The sequence below is a fragment of the Barbatula barbatula genome (genome assembly GCF_947034865.1).
Source record: "Barbatula barbatula genome assembly, chromosome: 12".
NCBI lineage: Eukaryota > Metazoa > Chordata > Actinopteri > Cypriniformes > Nemacheilidae > Barbatula > Barbatula barbatula.
Genome location: NC_136775.1, coordinates 14,069,058 through 14,086,289, shown reverse-complemented (window position 1 = coordinate 14,086,289; position 17,232 = coordinate 14,069,058). Strand labels below are relative to the sequence as shown.

General features: G+C 39.8%; 1 protein-coding gene across 2 annotated transcripts in view; it reads left to right on the top strand.

The window, feature by feature from the left end:
• The window catches only part of nbeal2 (neurobeachin-like 2), a 46,509-nt gene that overhangs the window by 25,336 nt on the left and 3,941 nt on the right, over positions 1-17,232 (top strand). For both annotated transcript variants that reach the window (XM_079469313.1, XM_079469312.1), the window contains 26 exons: positions 37-212; positions 2,730-2,886; positions 3,998-4,144; positions 5,000-5,317; positions 7,416-7,565; positions 7,903-8,060; positions 8,416-8,540; positions 8,927-9,044; positions 9,523-9,683; positions 9,802-9,935; positions 10,043-10,150; positions 10,399-10,494; positions 10,574-10,698; positions 10,981-11,121; positions 11,693-11,823; positions 11,930-12,039; positions 12,210-12,327; positions 12,466-12,563; positions 13,984-14,097; positions 14,181-14,267; positions 15,010-15,119; positions 15,530-15,702; positions 16,257-16,351; positions 16,458-16,574; positions 16,694-16,855; positions 17,081-17,229. In XM_079469313.1, the coding sequence (XP_079325439.1) occupies positions 37-212; positions 2,730-2,886; positions 3,998-4,144; positions 5,000-5,317; positions 7,416-7,565; positions 7,903-8,060; positions 8,416-8,540; positions 8,927-9,044; positions 9,523-9,683; positions 9,802-9,935; positions 10,043-10,150; positions 10,399-10,494; positions 10,574-10,698; positions 10,981-11,121; positions 11,693-11,823; positions 11,930-12,039; positions 12,210-12,327; positions 12,466-12,563; positions 13,984-14,097; positions 14,181-14,267; positions 15,010-15,119; positions 15,530-15,702; positions 16,257-16,351; positions 16,458-16,574; positions 16,694-16,855; positions 17,081-17,229 (3,578 nt within the window). The remainder of the gene's footprint in view (positions 1-36; positions 213-2,729; positions 2,887-3,997; positions 4,145-4,999; positions 5,318-7,415; positions 7,566-7,902; positions 8,061-8,415; positions 8,541-8,926; positions 9,045-9,522; positions 9,684-9,801; positions 9,936-10,042; positions 10,151-10,398; positions 10,495-10,573; positions 10,699-10,980; positions 11,122-11,692; positions 11,824-11,929; positions 12,040-12,209; positions 12,328-12,465; positions 12,564-13,983; positions 14,098-14,180; positions 14,268-15,009; positions 15,120-15,529; positions 15,703-16,256; positions 16,352-16,457; positions 16,575-16,693; positions 16,856-17,080; positions 17,230-17,232) is intronic.

Below are 17,232 nucleotides of genomic sequence, written 5' to 3'. Positions count from 1 at the left end.
GATAACCAAAAAATTGTCTCACTATCTTTCTGGTAGACTCCAGAGGAGGAGTTGTGTAATCTGCTGACAAACATTGTGTTCTCTGTGCTGTGGAGGGGCACTGAAGGGTCTGAGGATGTGATTTGGAGAGAAAGGGGTCAGGTCTTCTCTGTCCTCACAAAACATGGATCATCATGCCAACTAGTGCGGCCACCTGATGACATCAAACGCAGGTCAGAAGCTCAAGCCCTCAAGACTCAAGTGCTTTAGATCTTGCAGCCTCTGAAATTATGACATTCCGTTGTTTAATAAAAATGATAAATACACATAGGTAGCCAGCAATCATATAGCAACGTTCTAAAAACCACTCACAACACTTCAGCAACAACATAGCAACACTCTAAAAACACCAACAGCAACCATAAAGCAACGCTCTAAAAACACCCACAGCACCCCAGCAACCATAAGACAACACTATAAAAACACCCACAACACCCCAGCAACCATATAACAACGCTCTAAAAACACCCACAGCACCCCAGCAACCATAAGACAACACTATAAAAACACCCACAACACCCCAGCAACCATATAACAACGCTCTAAAAACACCCACAGCACCCCAGCAACCATAAGACAACACTATAAAAACACCCACAACACCCCAGCAACCATATAACAACGCTCTAAAAACACCCACAGCATCCCAGCAACCATAAGACAACACTCTAAAAACACCCACAACACCCCAGCAACCATATAACAACTCTCTAAAAACACCCACAGCAACCATAAAGCAACACTCTAAAAACACCCACAGCAACCATCAAACAACGCTCAAAAAAAAGGCACAACACCCCAGCAACCATAAAGCAACGCTCTGAAAACACCCACAGCACCCCAGCAACCATAAAGCAATGCTCTAAAAACCCCACAACACCCCAGCAACCATAAGGCAACGCTCTGAAAACACCCACAACACCCCAGCAACCATAAAGCAACGCTCTGAAAACACCCACAGCACCCCAGCAACCATAAGGCAACGCTCTGAAAACACCCACAGCACCCCAGCAACCATAAAGCAATGCTCTAAAAACCCCCACAACACCCCAGCAACCATATAGCAACACTCTAAAAACACCCACAGCAACCATAAAGCAGATCTCTAAAAACACCCACAGATCCCCAGCAACCATATAGCAGCGCTCTAAAAACACCCACAACACCCCAGCAACCATATAGCAACGCTCTAAATACACACACAACACCCCAGCAACCATATAGCAACGCTCTAAATACACACACAACACCCCAGCAACCATAAAGCCACGCTCTAAAAACCCCCACAACACCCCAGCAACCATATAGCAACACTCTAAAAACACCCACAGCAACCATAAAGCAACACTCTAAAAACACCCACAGCAACCATAAAACAACGCTCAAAAAAAAGGCACAACACCCCAGCAACCATAAAGCAACGCTCTGAAAACACCCACAGCACCCCAGCAACCATAAAGCAATGCTCTAAAAACCCCACAACACCCCAGCAACCATAAGGCAACGCTCTGAAAACACCCACAACACCCCAGCAACCATAAAGCAACGCTCTGAAAACACCCACAGCACCCCAGCAACCATAAGGCAACGCTCTGAAAACACCCACAGCACCCCAGCAACCATAAAGCAATGCTCTAAAAACCCCCACAACACCCCAGCAACCATATAGCAACACTCTAAAAACACCCACAGCAACCATAAAGCAGATCTCTAAAAACACCCACAGATCCCCAGCAACCATATAGCAGCGCTCTAAAAACACCCACAACACCCCAGCAACCATATAGCAACGCTCTAAATACACACACAACACCCCAGCAACCATATAGCAACGCTCTAAATACACACACAACACCCCAGCAACCATAAAGCCACGCTCTAAAAACCCCCACAACACCCCAGCAACCATATAGCAACACTCTAAAAACACCCACAGCAACCATAAAGCAGATCTCTAAAAACACCCACAGATCCCCAGCAACCATATAGCAGCGCTCTAAAAACACCCACAACACCCCAGCAACCATATAGCAACACTCTAAAAACACCCACAGCAACCATAAAGCAGATCTCTAAAAACACCCACAGATCCCCAGCAACCATATAGCAACGCTCTAAAAACACCCACAACACACCAGCAACCATATAGCCATGTTTAAATGAAACGTACAAAACCCTAGCAACCACATAGTAACATTCTAAAATTACCTCACAACACCCTTGAGAGCAAATAGCAAAAAACACCCACAACCCCCTACAACCACATAGTATTATTCTTTAAACCACTCATTTTTCTTAACAACCACGTTGTAATGCTCAGGCAGTCATGCAGAACCTTTTTGAAGTTCCTTAAAGAAACATCCTGGTTTTTTTACCTGTTGGCCATACATAAAGTCAAAAGAATGCCTGTAAAGCTTATTTAAGCTGCAAATTACCCCTCATTAGAAAAACAACTGATGCATTTAGACTACATAGTTTCATGAAAGAATTTTCTGGATTCCTGTGCTTCAGTCACTGGCAGGGTGGAGAACTCTGGAGGGCAGTGGTTCTTTGTGGTGCATTTCTTTGGTGTGGCCTCAATATTGCTTCATCACAGAGTTTTGAGTTGAGCTGTTAGGGTGTGTCTGTCTGCTAAACTTGTTGAAGCCCAATGGTATTCTCTGTTTTGTGACTGTGTTTGTGTGTTGTAGTCTGTTGGAGATGATGCTGGAGTCGTCTTTGTCCGATCTGAGGGACTCTCAGGGCGTGTCCTTGCCGCATGTGCCTTCTTTGCTCCGCCTCCTCAGACTGCTCCAGGATTTCCTGTTCGCAGAGGGCACTGCTAATCAAACTCTATGGAGCGAAAAGGTGGGCGCTACTATTTAGGATTTTCTATACATTGTATAGAGTTCTGGCAGTCACATGACCTGTTCTGTTTACACCGCCATACTGGCAGGCAGTGAGAGCGAATATGAAAGGCAACAGAGTTTACTGGGCACTTTAATTCGAAAAAGACATAAACCTGTGTATAGAAAAACTTAAAAGATTAAACAAAACAGATCCCTATAATGCCCCGGGGGTGCTTTTAATCAATAAAGAATCGGATAGCTTTCCTGACCTGCAGGATCCTAATATCTGCAACTACCTCATGAACTGTTCATCGCCCTACTCCGGAGACTCTTTAAAAGCCTGAAGTGTTAAAAATGTACCTGAATATTGTAATGGATATTCAACTTTGGAGTCTGCCTGTTTTAACCTGCTTTGTCGCCATTGGAAGTCGTTCTGTGTCGTTAGCTTATCGACCCTAGCTGTCCTTGTTTGTAGGCAGCCAGCAAAGCTGTTTCACTGATCTTGCTTGCTAAACATTCCCAAAAACCTAGTGAGCCTCCATTGACGCCATGGGTGGTGGTCAGACACGATGGGATTGTGTTAGGAGCTCACTGCTATTGCACAGCTGGACTAGGCGAGTGCTGCTCTCATGTGTCTCGTTTATAATTTGGTATTTGTTGGTTAGCACGTTTTATTGCAATTAACCATTTAATCGTCTATCAGGGATTTGGGATCCTTAGGAATATGTTTAATGATTTGCCCTTCGCTTTCCCCTGCCTGTTCTGGCATCCTGGCGCACAGCACCTGTCCATCATGTTAAAATAGTATGGTTTGTAAAGTCGAAACAGCCTGGTCTTAATTTAATGTTTGACCACTGTCAATACCAATGCTACAGCCGCTCTAGCGCTCTCCTGATAGCCTGCCAAAATGGCGCAGTTCAGATTGCGTGACGTCAACCTCCGGAGCTCTATACAGTTGAACAATATAGTATGTTAAACAGAGCACATTATGCACCAAATGTTTCAGACAGTACTGTGTATATGTAGAATTGTGTAAGTAAAGTCAGGCTTTAGGAAAATATGAAGCTTTTGGTTGTTTATTCAGAGTGTCTTTCTGAATGAGTATATGAGGGCTTCTGTGTTTGTGGCAGATCTTTGAGGGGGTGGTGAATCTGTTGGACAGGCTGCAGGCGTGGCACACGACCCCTGGATCGGCAGGGGCCACAGAGCTGAAAGAGATGTCCCTGATCGGCCTGCGTATTATAACCGGATACATTCAACAGCAGCAAAACTCACAGGTACACAAACAATCATACAGGCCTCACAAAAACACATCAGGGATTCAGTTTGTCAATCCTTCTTTTGAGGTTGGTATTTATGTGTATTTTTTTCATTTGTTGATTATGTGGGGTAAACTAAATAATTATTATGAATACCACTCTTAATCATGGCGTTTTATATGTTGTAGTTGTAAGTAATATTTCTTTTTACAGGTGGAGGGTGTTGTTTTACCATGTCCTGTTAGACTGACAGAGTGTGAGCAAAGTGATGTAATTGGGAAATTTTATACAAATGATTAAGTAAATTACTAGTAGTATTTATTTTGCTGGACCGTTTATATTATAAGGCATACCAAACATTTTCCCACAGCTGCCACACATTGTATTTTATAACCTGGGTTATTTGGCTAAATTTGATGAGAAATGTTTGAGTTCATGTTGAAATCTTCAGCAATGTTGACTTGCTTGCAGACTTGGCAAATCCGAGCTCAGTTTTGTAACATCTCTTCGGAAATTCTAATGGAGGCATTGTGAGAGGAAGTCTTTTACTCAGGAGAAGTGTCTGAGCAAACTTAAGCAAACATTTCCCTTAAATCACATTGATGTCCAAGGGAAATAAATGAAACACATCATTTATTTTATGATTTTCTGTGTTTTGCATTATTTTTTATAAAAGCAATATTTCTCTATAACAGTGGAATTGCTAAGCTGTATCTGCATTTGACACTTGGGGAGTGTTAAAGTTTGGGTTACATTGGTAGTTGTAAGATCATGTATCATTCTGAACATTGCTAAAAGACTTTCACACATATAATGTTTATCAAAATTAAATAAAATTAAAAATTTCTCCCGTCTGCTGTCTGTCCATCCCAGGTGTGTGAGATGGCGTGTTTAAAGCTCCACAGCCTGCTACAGACTGTGCTGTGTCTGTCCTGGGAGGAGGTGTGTTTTCTGCTGGGTCGTCTCGGAGCTCCGCTACGCCCTGCAAACTCGGGTTCCGACCTTGGTAACGAGGCTCTTCTGAATCCGCTGGTGCCCATCGTCCGAACGCTTTTGGATCAGCATGCGGATCGCAACACCCTTCAAAACATGCTCCCCAACCTGCCCCCCACCAACGGCAGCCCGTCCTTCGCCCAAGATCTTCACAACTACTGCAGCACCACAGAGTGGCAACACTTCTACCAGAACGACGTCAGTACCTTTTAACAGACACACCGTGAGATGTTTACTTCAGCGAGGCGTTTATGATAAGCTGGGCAGCTCTGTCAGTTTCTTACCACGAACGGGTTGGATAAAATAGATTTATAGTCTCGTCCCCCTGATTCTCTGACAAACACTTTATTAAGTTCATCGTTTTACACAAGGTTTAGTTGTGAAGGATTATGCGCACATGTATGGTCGGTAGATCGATACCAAGGAATGCATGTACTCATAAAATGCTTTAATGCACTGTTCCTTATACATTAATCTATATATTTAATACATCTTAAATTTTAAAATCTGACTTTATATCTGTAAAGCGTCTCTCTTTAACATAATGTGTGATTAACTCGCTCACTGGACGTCTGTTTGTTTTAGCTTGAGGACTTTGAAGGTAAATCCTCCTCCATTGTAGAGAGTTGATCTCTTTATTTAGACCCTCCAGTGAGGAAAGCCGCTCATCTTGTGCCAAAACATGAGGGAAAGATCCAGACTTATCCCCCCATCTCACAAATCCAAAACAAACCCTGTTTTTAAATTAAACAGACATCACGCTGTAAAGATCTGGACAGGATTTATGAGCCGAGGAGTGTGACAGCGTCTGGTTATAAATCTGCTCTGTTTGGACTGTTTGAATATACAAATCACATGTTCAACTACCATGCCCTGAATATGGAAGCAAACCATGGTTTTCATACCATGCCCAAACATGTGTATCTAAGGAAGAAAAAAGGGGATAGAAAATAGAAAAACTGATATTTTATGTTTAAATATACAGTAGATGAAAGCAGGCTGGACTACACAGTGTTTACGCCATTAATAAGGGGGTTTCCTTTTACAGACGCGGAAAAAAATAAGAGACCATTCCAAATGTTCATTAAATCAGCATTTGGGGAAAATGGGTTTAAAATAATTTTTTTATAATTACAAAATACACATATTTATGTAAGGTGAAGTCACCTTTAACTAAATGAGTCAACTATTAGTTATTTTTACTAAAATGTCCTATGGTGTGATGGTGAAAAATATCTTTACATACGAATAGCATGAGAGAGATCTATATTGATCATTAGACTCTTATTTTCATGAAGTGTTTTTTATTTTGTATGAAATTGTGAAATTACATAATTTTTCCCCATGACGTAATTTGCTGTCATCCTTTCAAAACTGCCGAAAATTATACTGAGTCTGTCACACCGTAAGACGTTTCAGCCTTTTGTCTCAGCTAATGACCTTGCTGTTTCTAGCTCACCTATCAACAGCAGTTAGCAAAATCATTTGCTTAATTTTCCACACATAGTTTTTTTATGAAAAATATATAATTTCGGACACCAAAGGACCTCACAGTCACTTCAACAACTCATTTCTAGATGTATTATGGTCATTCCAGTCTCTGACCATAATACCATTCCATATACCATAATACCAATACCATTCCAGTGTCCAAACCTCAGGAGTGACATAAATTCATACAACAGCAATGTGAAAGACTGACAGCATGACAAGACGCAAGAAAACGTGATCAAGGTTATCACATAAAAAATAAATTTTGAACTTTTCCTAAATACTTGGACAAATATTACTGTTTTATTGCTTTAAAGTGAATATGAAAAATACAGTATAAAAGTAAAAAATACAGAGCATCTTTTCTATTATTTTGACGTTTTTCTCCAGTGCAAATACATGCAAATTGAAATATTTTTATTTTAATTGAAGAACTATTGTTAGTAGTTCACAAAATTAAACAAAAATCATAAATTTACCTGAACAAATACATTTTAAATCAAAAAACGGATTTTGAAATGGTCTCTTTTTTTCTGTGGCTGGATATTAAGTGTAACCAACAGCAATATCAGAAAAGGCATCAAATAAAATGGTTGTAAATAGGTAATAGTTACAGTGAAATGAAGAGATAAAAGTGTCTGCTAAATGTAAATAAATTAATTGCACAAATACAAAAATCTACTAAACTAAAATATAATTGTAGTTATTAGACCAAGTTATTAGACTGTTTAAAGGGTTTACTGTACACTATACTGTAATTCTACTGTTGTATGAAATATTTTTGTTTATTAATTTTTGCCTGTAGGTGGAGCCCACCATGCAGCAGTATGAGCTGGACACTTTTGGGAAGAGTCATGACCTGATGTCCAACTTCTGGAACTCCTGTTTTGATGACCTCATGAGCACCGCCCAGAGGAGAGACAAAGATCGCTCCGACTGCAAAAACAAGTTTCAGGTACTATATCTGAACATCCTATTCATTAGGGACCCCGACTGATGCTGCTTTCCAGTATGGTCAGATTTGGAATATTTCCCAACTCAAACAAGGAAAAACGTCTGAATTTAGTAACATTAAAGGCATTTAGTAAAAGCAGATCATTCACTAATGGATACGTTTTGTTAAAACATTTTAAGTATGAACAGCTTTGTCTGTGAAGACCTCAAGTTAGATAAAACAGATGTGCTGCAACAACAAAAGCATCGTCTTTTCTTTCAAACGTAGTAATTGTTGTCTTTTACGTCTGCTTGGACCAGATTGGTTCATGTGTTATTTGTGATCCTTCTTTTCGCAGGAGCTCATCATTGAGCCGTACCTGAAGCGCGTGCGCTCCGAGAACAGCAGATATCACATCGTGCAGAAGATGGTCAATGGCCAGCAGGTGGTGGTGTGGAGACACTGGAAATCTCTGTACAGACTGCTCAGCAGTGAGCGAGGCGCCTGGGCTCTCAGGTCTGATGTCTCCATTACTGCTCTACTGTTCGTATCACACACAATGCCCTTGACAATAGATATTTATGAGAATGACAATCTACTTTCAATCTAGTTTTCTGATTACTATCCATTTTAAAATGAATCCGAATCAGTTTAATCTTTTCTAATCACTAATCGTGAATCATAGTGTCAGATGATTCTTTTGATAATATTTGCTATTCTGAAATAATGGAGCGTGTTCAGCGGGGCTCTCAGAAACTGTAAACAGAGCTAAAGTTCAAGAGTGCTCAGCGAAGTTCACTTGAGTCAGTGCTGTATATTCAGATATTGCATTACAGTAAGTGTGAACTGAAAGGAAGTGTTTATGTTTCAGGGTTCAGACGGAGGTGAGGTGGAAGCTGTCGAGCGCAGAGACGTACTCTAAAATGCGTCTGAAGCTGGTGCCCAACTACAGCTTTGATAACCATAAGGATGCCAGTGCATTGAGAGATAACATGGGTTAGTTGCACTGTTAATAACACGAATGATACGATTCATGGACACTGCAGCGGTAGTATTGCACTGTTCCTCTTTTTCAATGTTATGATTAAATTGTACATTTTAAACAATATTTAAGTAGTACCCACCTACTCTTCTCAGTCCATTTCAACATCTTTACTTTGTAATGAAATATTTGCACAATCGTATTTTTGTCAATGAAATTTAGACATAAACCTTTTTAAGATAAAGAGAAACATTTCACTCTAGCCAAATCAAGATACAAATGGTAAATGAATAAATGCTTTCAGATTATAGATCTTGGAATGAAATACGTACACTGATAGTCCTACTTTCAGTGTCCATGTTTTAATGCTAAATGTTTGTATTGTTTCTGTTATTTGCAGGAGCTGACAGTCCTCGCAGCTCCACGGAACCCCTCCCACTGGCTGTTGCCAAAGAAGCCAAAGTTAGTGATATGGAAGATGACAAACTAGAAGATGAGGACTTGCCCTCGCTCGACCAGTGAGTGTCTCATTATCTCACAGCAAGAGTTTTGGTGTGAAAATGGTTTTGCATGTTTTGTGTTGCTTTGTCGCATCAAACATGCTCTTCAGATGAAGTTTGTTCATCCAAATATCAAAGGGATAGTTCGCACAAAAATGACAATTCTTACACCATTTACTTAGCCAAGTTGTAAAATAATTCAAGTTGTTCTAAAATTCTTTGTTTTGTTAAACGCAAAAGTAAATCTTTTGAAGAATATGGGAAACTACACAGTTTTTGGGCACCATTGACAACCATATTAGTTTTTAGTTCCATACAAACTGTTTGCATACAAATGTTTTTCTAATTTTCTCTATTTGTGTTCAGCGGAACAACAAAAATTCAAACCGTTTGGAGTAAATGATGACAGAATATGACAATTTTGGGGTGAACTATCGCTTTAAGTGTATTCTATGCTTGGTGCGGTGGTATTGATGGCAGAATATTCATTTCGCAGGACAGAGGAGGGTGAGGAGGAAAGTCAGAAAGAGAAGCTAGTGCTCTCAGAGGATTGTGAGCTCATCACTATTGTTGCCGTGGTACCCGGGCGTCTGGAGGTCACAACACATCACCTGTACTTCTATGATGGCAGCAGTGAGAAAGAGGAGACAGAGGAAGGTGGGTGTTCCAGCCGCCGTCACCGCTTATAACAAGACTTTGGATTCGATCTTAAAAGTTCAGAAATGAAGTTCGGGATGTTTAGGAGGAGGTCATGACCAATGTTTGCTTTCTGCAGGTATAGGGTTTGATTTCAAGAGGTCATTGTCACAGTTAAGAGAGGTCCACCTGAGGCGCTACAACCTGCGGAGATCCGCTCTCGAGCTGTTCTTCATCGACCAGGCACACTACTTCATCAACTTCCGGAAGGGGGTGAGCTAGACTGGTGCACTCTGGGATTGATAGATGTCATCACGGTAAAAATGTAACTAAAAATAAATTTGATTGTGTTTGTTTGTGTTTATTCTTCTTCTTCAAAGCTACGGAACACGGTCTACACCAGGATTCTGGGTCTCAGACCGCCTAACCTGTTCTACTTTGGGTCTCGCTCTCCTCAGGAGCTCCTGAAAGCCTCCAACCTTACTCAGGTATGAGATCAAGTACATAAACGGAACATTTTGCATTGTTGTGAAGATTTTTAAGAAATATTGCATTAGAAATATGTCGTTGGAGCTGTGGCCTATTGGATAACGCATATTCCTGACACATTGAGATTTTGGTGACGTGGTCCGCGTCCCATTTCCGCTCTCACGTGTTTCTTTAAGTAGCAGAACGCTACAAAATGTACAAATATAGCACGTTCATATGCGTGTGTGTATTGGTGTATGTGTTTCAGAGATGGATTTGCAGAGAGATCTCCAATTTTGAGTACCTGATGCAGCTCAACACCATTGCTGGTCGCACATACAATGATTTGTCCCAGTACCCAGTGGTGAGTTTGCAAACAGCTGATGTATTGTTTGTGTCAGTTATCGCACCGGTCTCACTTTGTGTGTGTGTGTGTGTTTTAGTTCCCATGGGTGTTGTGTGACTACACGTCTCCTGAATTGAATCTGGAGGACCCAGCAGTGTTCAGAGATCTGTCCAAACCCATAGGTGTTGTCAACCCTCGGCATGCACAGACTGTCAGAGAGAAGTAAGATCATGCTCATCATGAGTCCTAACTGCATTTTTGTAGATTTTATTTAACGGAAAATCACTGTACTTTATCAATGATTACATATTGTGTTGTCTAACCTGACAAGCACTTTTTAATACTTTTGAATGGTTAGCAAAACCCAGTGACAAACATAAAGGGTGACGAATAGTAATGATTTATGACAAAAAGAAAACATCACAAGTGTGATAGAATCACTCAAATGTGAATGTAATGTATTTGTAGTCTTTCATCTGAGTGCCTTGTTTGTTTGTTGATCAGGTACGAGAGTTTCGAGGACCCTACAGGCACTATTGATAAGTTTCACTATGGCACACACTACTCGAATGCTGCAGGGGTCATGCACTACATGATCCGCACTGAACCCTTTACTTCATTACATATACAGCTGCAGAGCGGCAAGTAAGAACCGACTCACGCACTCGAATGCATTACACAACAGTGACTCCAGAAGACTTCATGTGTTGTTTTTGTCTATAGTATAAATAGTGAATGAACGTATTAACATATCTGAAGCTTATTTATCTATACAGTATCCGTGTGGTTTTAGTTGATTTATAGAATCATGTTTACACTCTCAAACTATAAAAGTACTGCATGTACATGCACAAGTGTATATCGCACCGTCATCCGACCAGTTTGATCAAACTAAATATTACAGTGAATTTTGCAAAGGAAATGTCATGTGCTGTCATCAAATGTCATAGGTGAATATAAAAGAAGATATTTTGGGAAACGTCTCAGTGGTTCTGTTTCTAGTCAATGGGGGCCGAGGCCGTTTGGATGACAATGCTCTTCAAAATATCTTCTTTTGTATAAGAAAGGCATACAGGTTTGAAATGACATGAGGCCGAGTAAATGATGAAATAATTGATCCCTTTAAAGATTGACCACTAGGTTGCAGTGTTGTTGGTTGGTTTTGAAGTCATCAGATGTAGGTCTCTCACATATTTGTGTTTGCGTGTATGTTTAGATTCGATTGCGCCGATAGGCAGTTTCATTCAGTTGCGGCGGCGTGGCAGGCCCGCATGGAGAGTCCAGCTGATGTAAAGGAGCTCATCCCAGAGTTCTTCTACTTCCCAGAGTTCCTGCAGAACTTGAATGGTCAGCATGTTTGTCTGAAGCTTTTCAGAGAGACACTTTATGAAAACCATTGAAATATGTTTGATGGATTATTGCGTTAGTCACTTGCTGCTGTGTGTGTCTTCAGGGTTTGATCTGGGCTGCCTTCAGATGAGTAACGAAATGGTGAACAATGTGGTGCTTCCAGCCTGGGCATCTTCACCTGAAGACTTCATTAGAAAACACCGCAAGGCTTTGGTATGAAAACACAACACACATATATTTTTAATCTAACCTTGCTCTAGAGTAAATAAATACAAAGAAAAACATGTGTAAATGTTTAGCTGTGCAGGAAACACTGGTTTACAGCATCCATATGGTTTTACGCATGACACGAACCTTCTCTCCCTGTATGTGTGTGTTTAAAGGAGAGTGAGCATGTGTCCGCTCACCTGCATGAATGGATCGATCTGATATTCGGTTTTAAGCAGCGAGGACAAGATGCAGTGGAAGCTCTGAATGTCTTCTACTACTGCACTTATGAGGGTAAGAACCCACTGACCTCCTTATTAAGACGCTGAATAAAACTGCACGAGTGTTTAATCGCGCTTCGTAACGTGGTCTTTTTTGTTAAAACATGTTCCTGCCTGGAGATGACTGAACGTTGTGTGTCTTGGCTCTCAGGTGCTGTGGATCTGGACGCCATCGCTAATGAAACGGAGCGGAAGGCTCTCGAAGGCATCATCAGTAACTTCGGCCAGACGCCCTGTCAACTTCTCAAGGTGGGACCATAGACAGATGTTTCACGTGTAGTGAGGCAGCAAAGCCTTTTTCTAGATCGAGGGAGGAGGTCTACATCTAAACTAATCCAGATAGACAACTGGTTTTGTTTGAATATGCTCTTTGTCCATACTGGCATTTTCAAGTGTTTTCTAAAAGGTTTCTCAAACACACGTATGCATCTGGAAGTCCTTACATCCTGGTACTACTCATAAGTAACATAAGACAATTTCTGTCGTCCGCTTTTCACTTTCCACCCCTTGCTGCTGCAATGTTGGGAAGCTTTTTAATTGGATGGACAATGAAGTGAAGTTGTTTATGTAGGTACGACAAAACAAAATAAAGTAATAAAATAAAACGATAAAGAAATGAATATGAGAAATGAAATAAAAAATATTTATGAAGTAATAAACATAAGTAATAAATAGAATGAAAATAAAACAGGAAGTGATTAAATAAAATCAAAAAAACAAATTAAGTAATAAAATAAAATATCAACAATAAATAAACAGGAAGTGATTAAATAAAATCAAAAAAACAAATTAAGTAATAAAATAAAATATCAACAATAAATAAACAGGAAGTGATTAAATAAAATCAAAAAAACAAATTAAGTAATAAAATAAAATATCAACAATAAATATAAGTAATGAAGTGAAGTTGTTGATGTAGGTAAGAGAAAAATAAGTAGTAAAATAAAAAATGGTAATTAAATTAATGAATCATATAAAACGATTAAGAAATTAATATGAGTAATCCAATTAAAATTGTTGATAAAGTAATAAACATAAGTAATAAAGAAAATTATAAAAAAAACTGGAAGTAATAAAATAAAATCAAAAAAATTAATTAAGTTATAAAATAAAACATAAACAATATATATGAGTATGAAATAAAAAAGGATTAAGAAAGAAATAAATGTAAGTTATAAAAGATATGAACAATAAATAAAGTAATAAATAAAACTATAAATAAGCCAGAGAAAAGTGTAAGTAATACAATAATTTAAGAAAAATAAATTTATAAAATAAAATGAAAAAGTAATGATTTATAATTTATGAAATAAAATATAATTATTAAAGTGATAAACTTAAGTAAGACATACATTATTAATAAATTAAGTGTAATAAAATTAAATATGAACAAAAATATTGCAATTTAAAAAGAATTATATTGGACGGCATTGCTTTGGACCGAACAGATCACACTTGCTATAATATAGTTGTATTCACATTTACATGTTAATTGCAAAAAAACATTTCTTTAATGGAAAAGCATTTCTTTAGACCCAGATATGTGATCTTCCAGCAGGGGCTGTTCGAATGACAGCTCGATCTGAAACTGTTATTTGTATTTCTGTATTCTTGCTATGTATTGTGGGTAATACGCCACAACTCATTTAAAGTGTCTGTCTTTATTCAGGAGCCTCACCCTCCCCGTATGTCAGCTGAGAATGCGTTCAGACGGCAGGCCCGGCTCGACGTGTTACCCCCCAACCTTTTTGATCAGCTCAATAAACTGCGATCCTTCAAGGAGGTAAGGGGATTTTGATCGTCTCGTTGGAACTGTTGCGGTGTGATTTGTCACAGTGATGTAAAAAATGTTTTTGGCTGGTTTAGGTGGTGAGTGATGGTCTGCCACTAGTACAAGCTGTGGTTCCCAGAAATCAAACCCGCTCCTTCATCATTCCAGGATCTGATATATTGGTAAGACACAATGGAATAGAATTTGGTTTTTTTTTATACACACGGGGACAAATGACTATTATCGGTGTTTGGAAAGCATGTCAATGCTGATTTACTCATGTGTTTTAAAAAAAGATGTCAGGAAAACCAAACGCTGTGTGGGTAAAGGATCAAGATTTTATAGACTGCTGCGCCTTCAGTAACAAAGATTTCAAGACAATTACTGTCAAACTTCAGATCGCCTGCTGTGCGCAGTGTTCCTGCTATTATATAATATCTGTCAATAATAGGTTAAACGTGTTAATGACATTTTTTGCTTGAATTTCTGAACTTAAAGGAGTAGTTGACCATCAAACTGAAAATTCTCTCAACATTTACACGCCCTCTTGTCATTTCTTTCTTTCTTCAGCAGAACACAAAAGAAGATATTTAGAAAAATGTTGGTAACGGAACAGCACAGCCCCCCATTCACTTCTATTGTAACCCATCTAAGTTAATGGGGGTCTGTTATCAACATTCTTCAAAATATCTTCTTTTGTGTTCTGCAGAAGAAAGGAAGTCATACAGAATTGTAATGACAAGAGGGTGAGTAAATGATGACAGACTTTTCATTTTGACGACTCCTTTAACTAAACAGGTTCTTTTTACACTCACAATGCATCATTTACATGTATGCATCAATTGAATTGCATTGAATTATGTTTTATAAATAAATGCTTATAATATGCTTAACCTGCACGACTGTGTCTTATTTGTGATGAAGGTTACAGTAAACGCTAACGGGATGATTGGGACTCATAGCTGGCTGCCTTATGACAAAACCATCGCCAATTATTTCACCTTTACTAAAGACTCAACTGTGAACAACCCAAAGTAAGTGTGCACATGCACACATACCTCATAAACAAGATGTCAAACTTGATTTCTCAATGCTCTCATATAGTTGTGGAGGCGTGAAGTTTGGGTTATGCAGAAAGTCGTGTTATGGTGACAACATGGGTGTATGGACAAAACATCAAAGGCTTTATAGCGGCATAAACTCGGTTGAGATTCTGATGGTTTGGCCGCTGTACGTTCAATGAATGTACTTCAAAAAAATCTAGTTCTTTATAGGTACAGCGAATTTGCGTGCCAAGCCTTTCTTATTATGTAGCAGCAGTCTGAAAATGTGTTGACTCTGATGGGTAAACAAAATGTCGATCCCTTTGATGTTCTCCCACTGTTTGCGATGACAAGTTTAGACGTAATTGTTGGTGCTAACCTTTTGTTTGATCTATTTTCAGGACCCAGCGGTTCCTCAGCGGGCCGTTCTCCCCAGGGGTAGAGATCGGGTCCCAGGTGCTGGTGGTGTCCAGTGACGGGCGTCTGTTGTTCAGCGGGGGGCACTGGGACTGCAGTCTGAGGGTCACTATGTTAGGCAAAGCCAAGCTGGTGGGCAGGATCTGCCGTCACATAGGTAAGAGACGTCTGTCTATACCCTATACTGAAATAGGTCGAGAAGCAGCTGCGGGAATAAAAGCGAGCTTGTGATTTGAGAGATGTTCATGGAAATAACATGAGCGGGTGTTGAATAAAAAACTGAACAAGCAAGTACGGGTAGTTGAGATTTATAAATGCTCTGATTATATTTTCCTTGTCATTACTGCTGAAAAGCGTTACATTTTTGTAACAAATAATTTTTTTATTTGAACAGAAAACAACGAACAACAATTTGTTAAATCGCACACTTCCATACTATATAGAATGTGAAATTAATAGTAAAATATACATATTGTGCTAAACTAAATATTTACAAGACAAAAAAACATGCACAATATCAATACTTATAAAATAATATGACTACATAGGTCTGAACCAATAAGGCAAATGATAGAATTGTCACCTTGCCCAAGACTTTCTCACCCCCTAGTCCGTCAGGCCATTCCTAATTTTGAACCCTAAGCCTATAAAACATAAACAAACGAATGGCTGCCATGAAGCCTAATCGTTGTGCATTTCTGTGGAACGTAGATGTGGTCACATGTCTGGCTTTGGATCTGTGTGGTATCCACCTCATCTCTGGCTCACGGGACACCACCTGCATGATTTGGCAGGTCCTACAGCAGGTTCGCTGCCACTTTATCACACTTCGAGCTTTAATTATTATGGAGAAGATAATAAGTCTGCATCATTAAACTGAAAGTCATGAATGTTCTTGTTTTTGTAATGTAGGGTGGTTTCTCCAGCGGTCTGTCCCCGCGGCCGGTGCAGGTGCTCTGCGGTCACGATCAGGAGGTCACGTGTGTTGCTATCAGCACTGAGTTGGATATGGCAATCTCGGGGTCAAAGGTCAGTCTAAATCAGCCAAACACTTGTTAGACTCCTGGCCTGCGGGGGTTCTGATCTTTCTCACGATGTGACACCACCCGGTTGTTCTCACACTTCATATCTGCATTTCTGTTGCACAGGACGGCACGGTTATCATGCACAGCGTGCGGCGCGGACAGTACCTGCGGACCCTGAGACTGCCGTGTGAGGGCTGCATTTCTGCTCCTGTGGCTCAGCTGGAGGTCGGCATGGAGGGGCACATAGTGGCACATACTGTTATGGAGGGGCGCTCAGCTGGAAAGGTGCTGACTGACAAAAGAACACTAAATGCTCTATAGTGTTTCTCTTTTTTAAATGTTGCACTTTTATTTAGATTCATTCATTTTTCAAGAAATGTCAGGTTGCATATTTTGCGCAAAGAAGTTACGCATTGTGATACTATGTTCATGTCAATTTTCAATTCAATTCAATTGAAATATGAACCTGAGTTTCATGACGTATAGCCATATATGTTTTACTCTCTGTAGGACAAGTATGCACTGCATGTGTATTCAGTGAATGGTACTCTGTTAGCATCCGCGACCTTGGATGAAAAGATTACAGCTACGCACCTGGTGCCGCACTACCTCATTGTGGGCACACAACAGGGGAACCTCCACATTCGAGACTTAGACAGGTA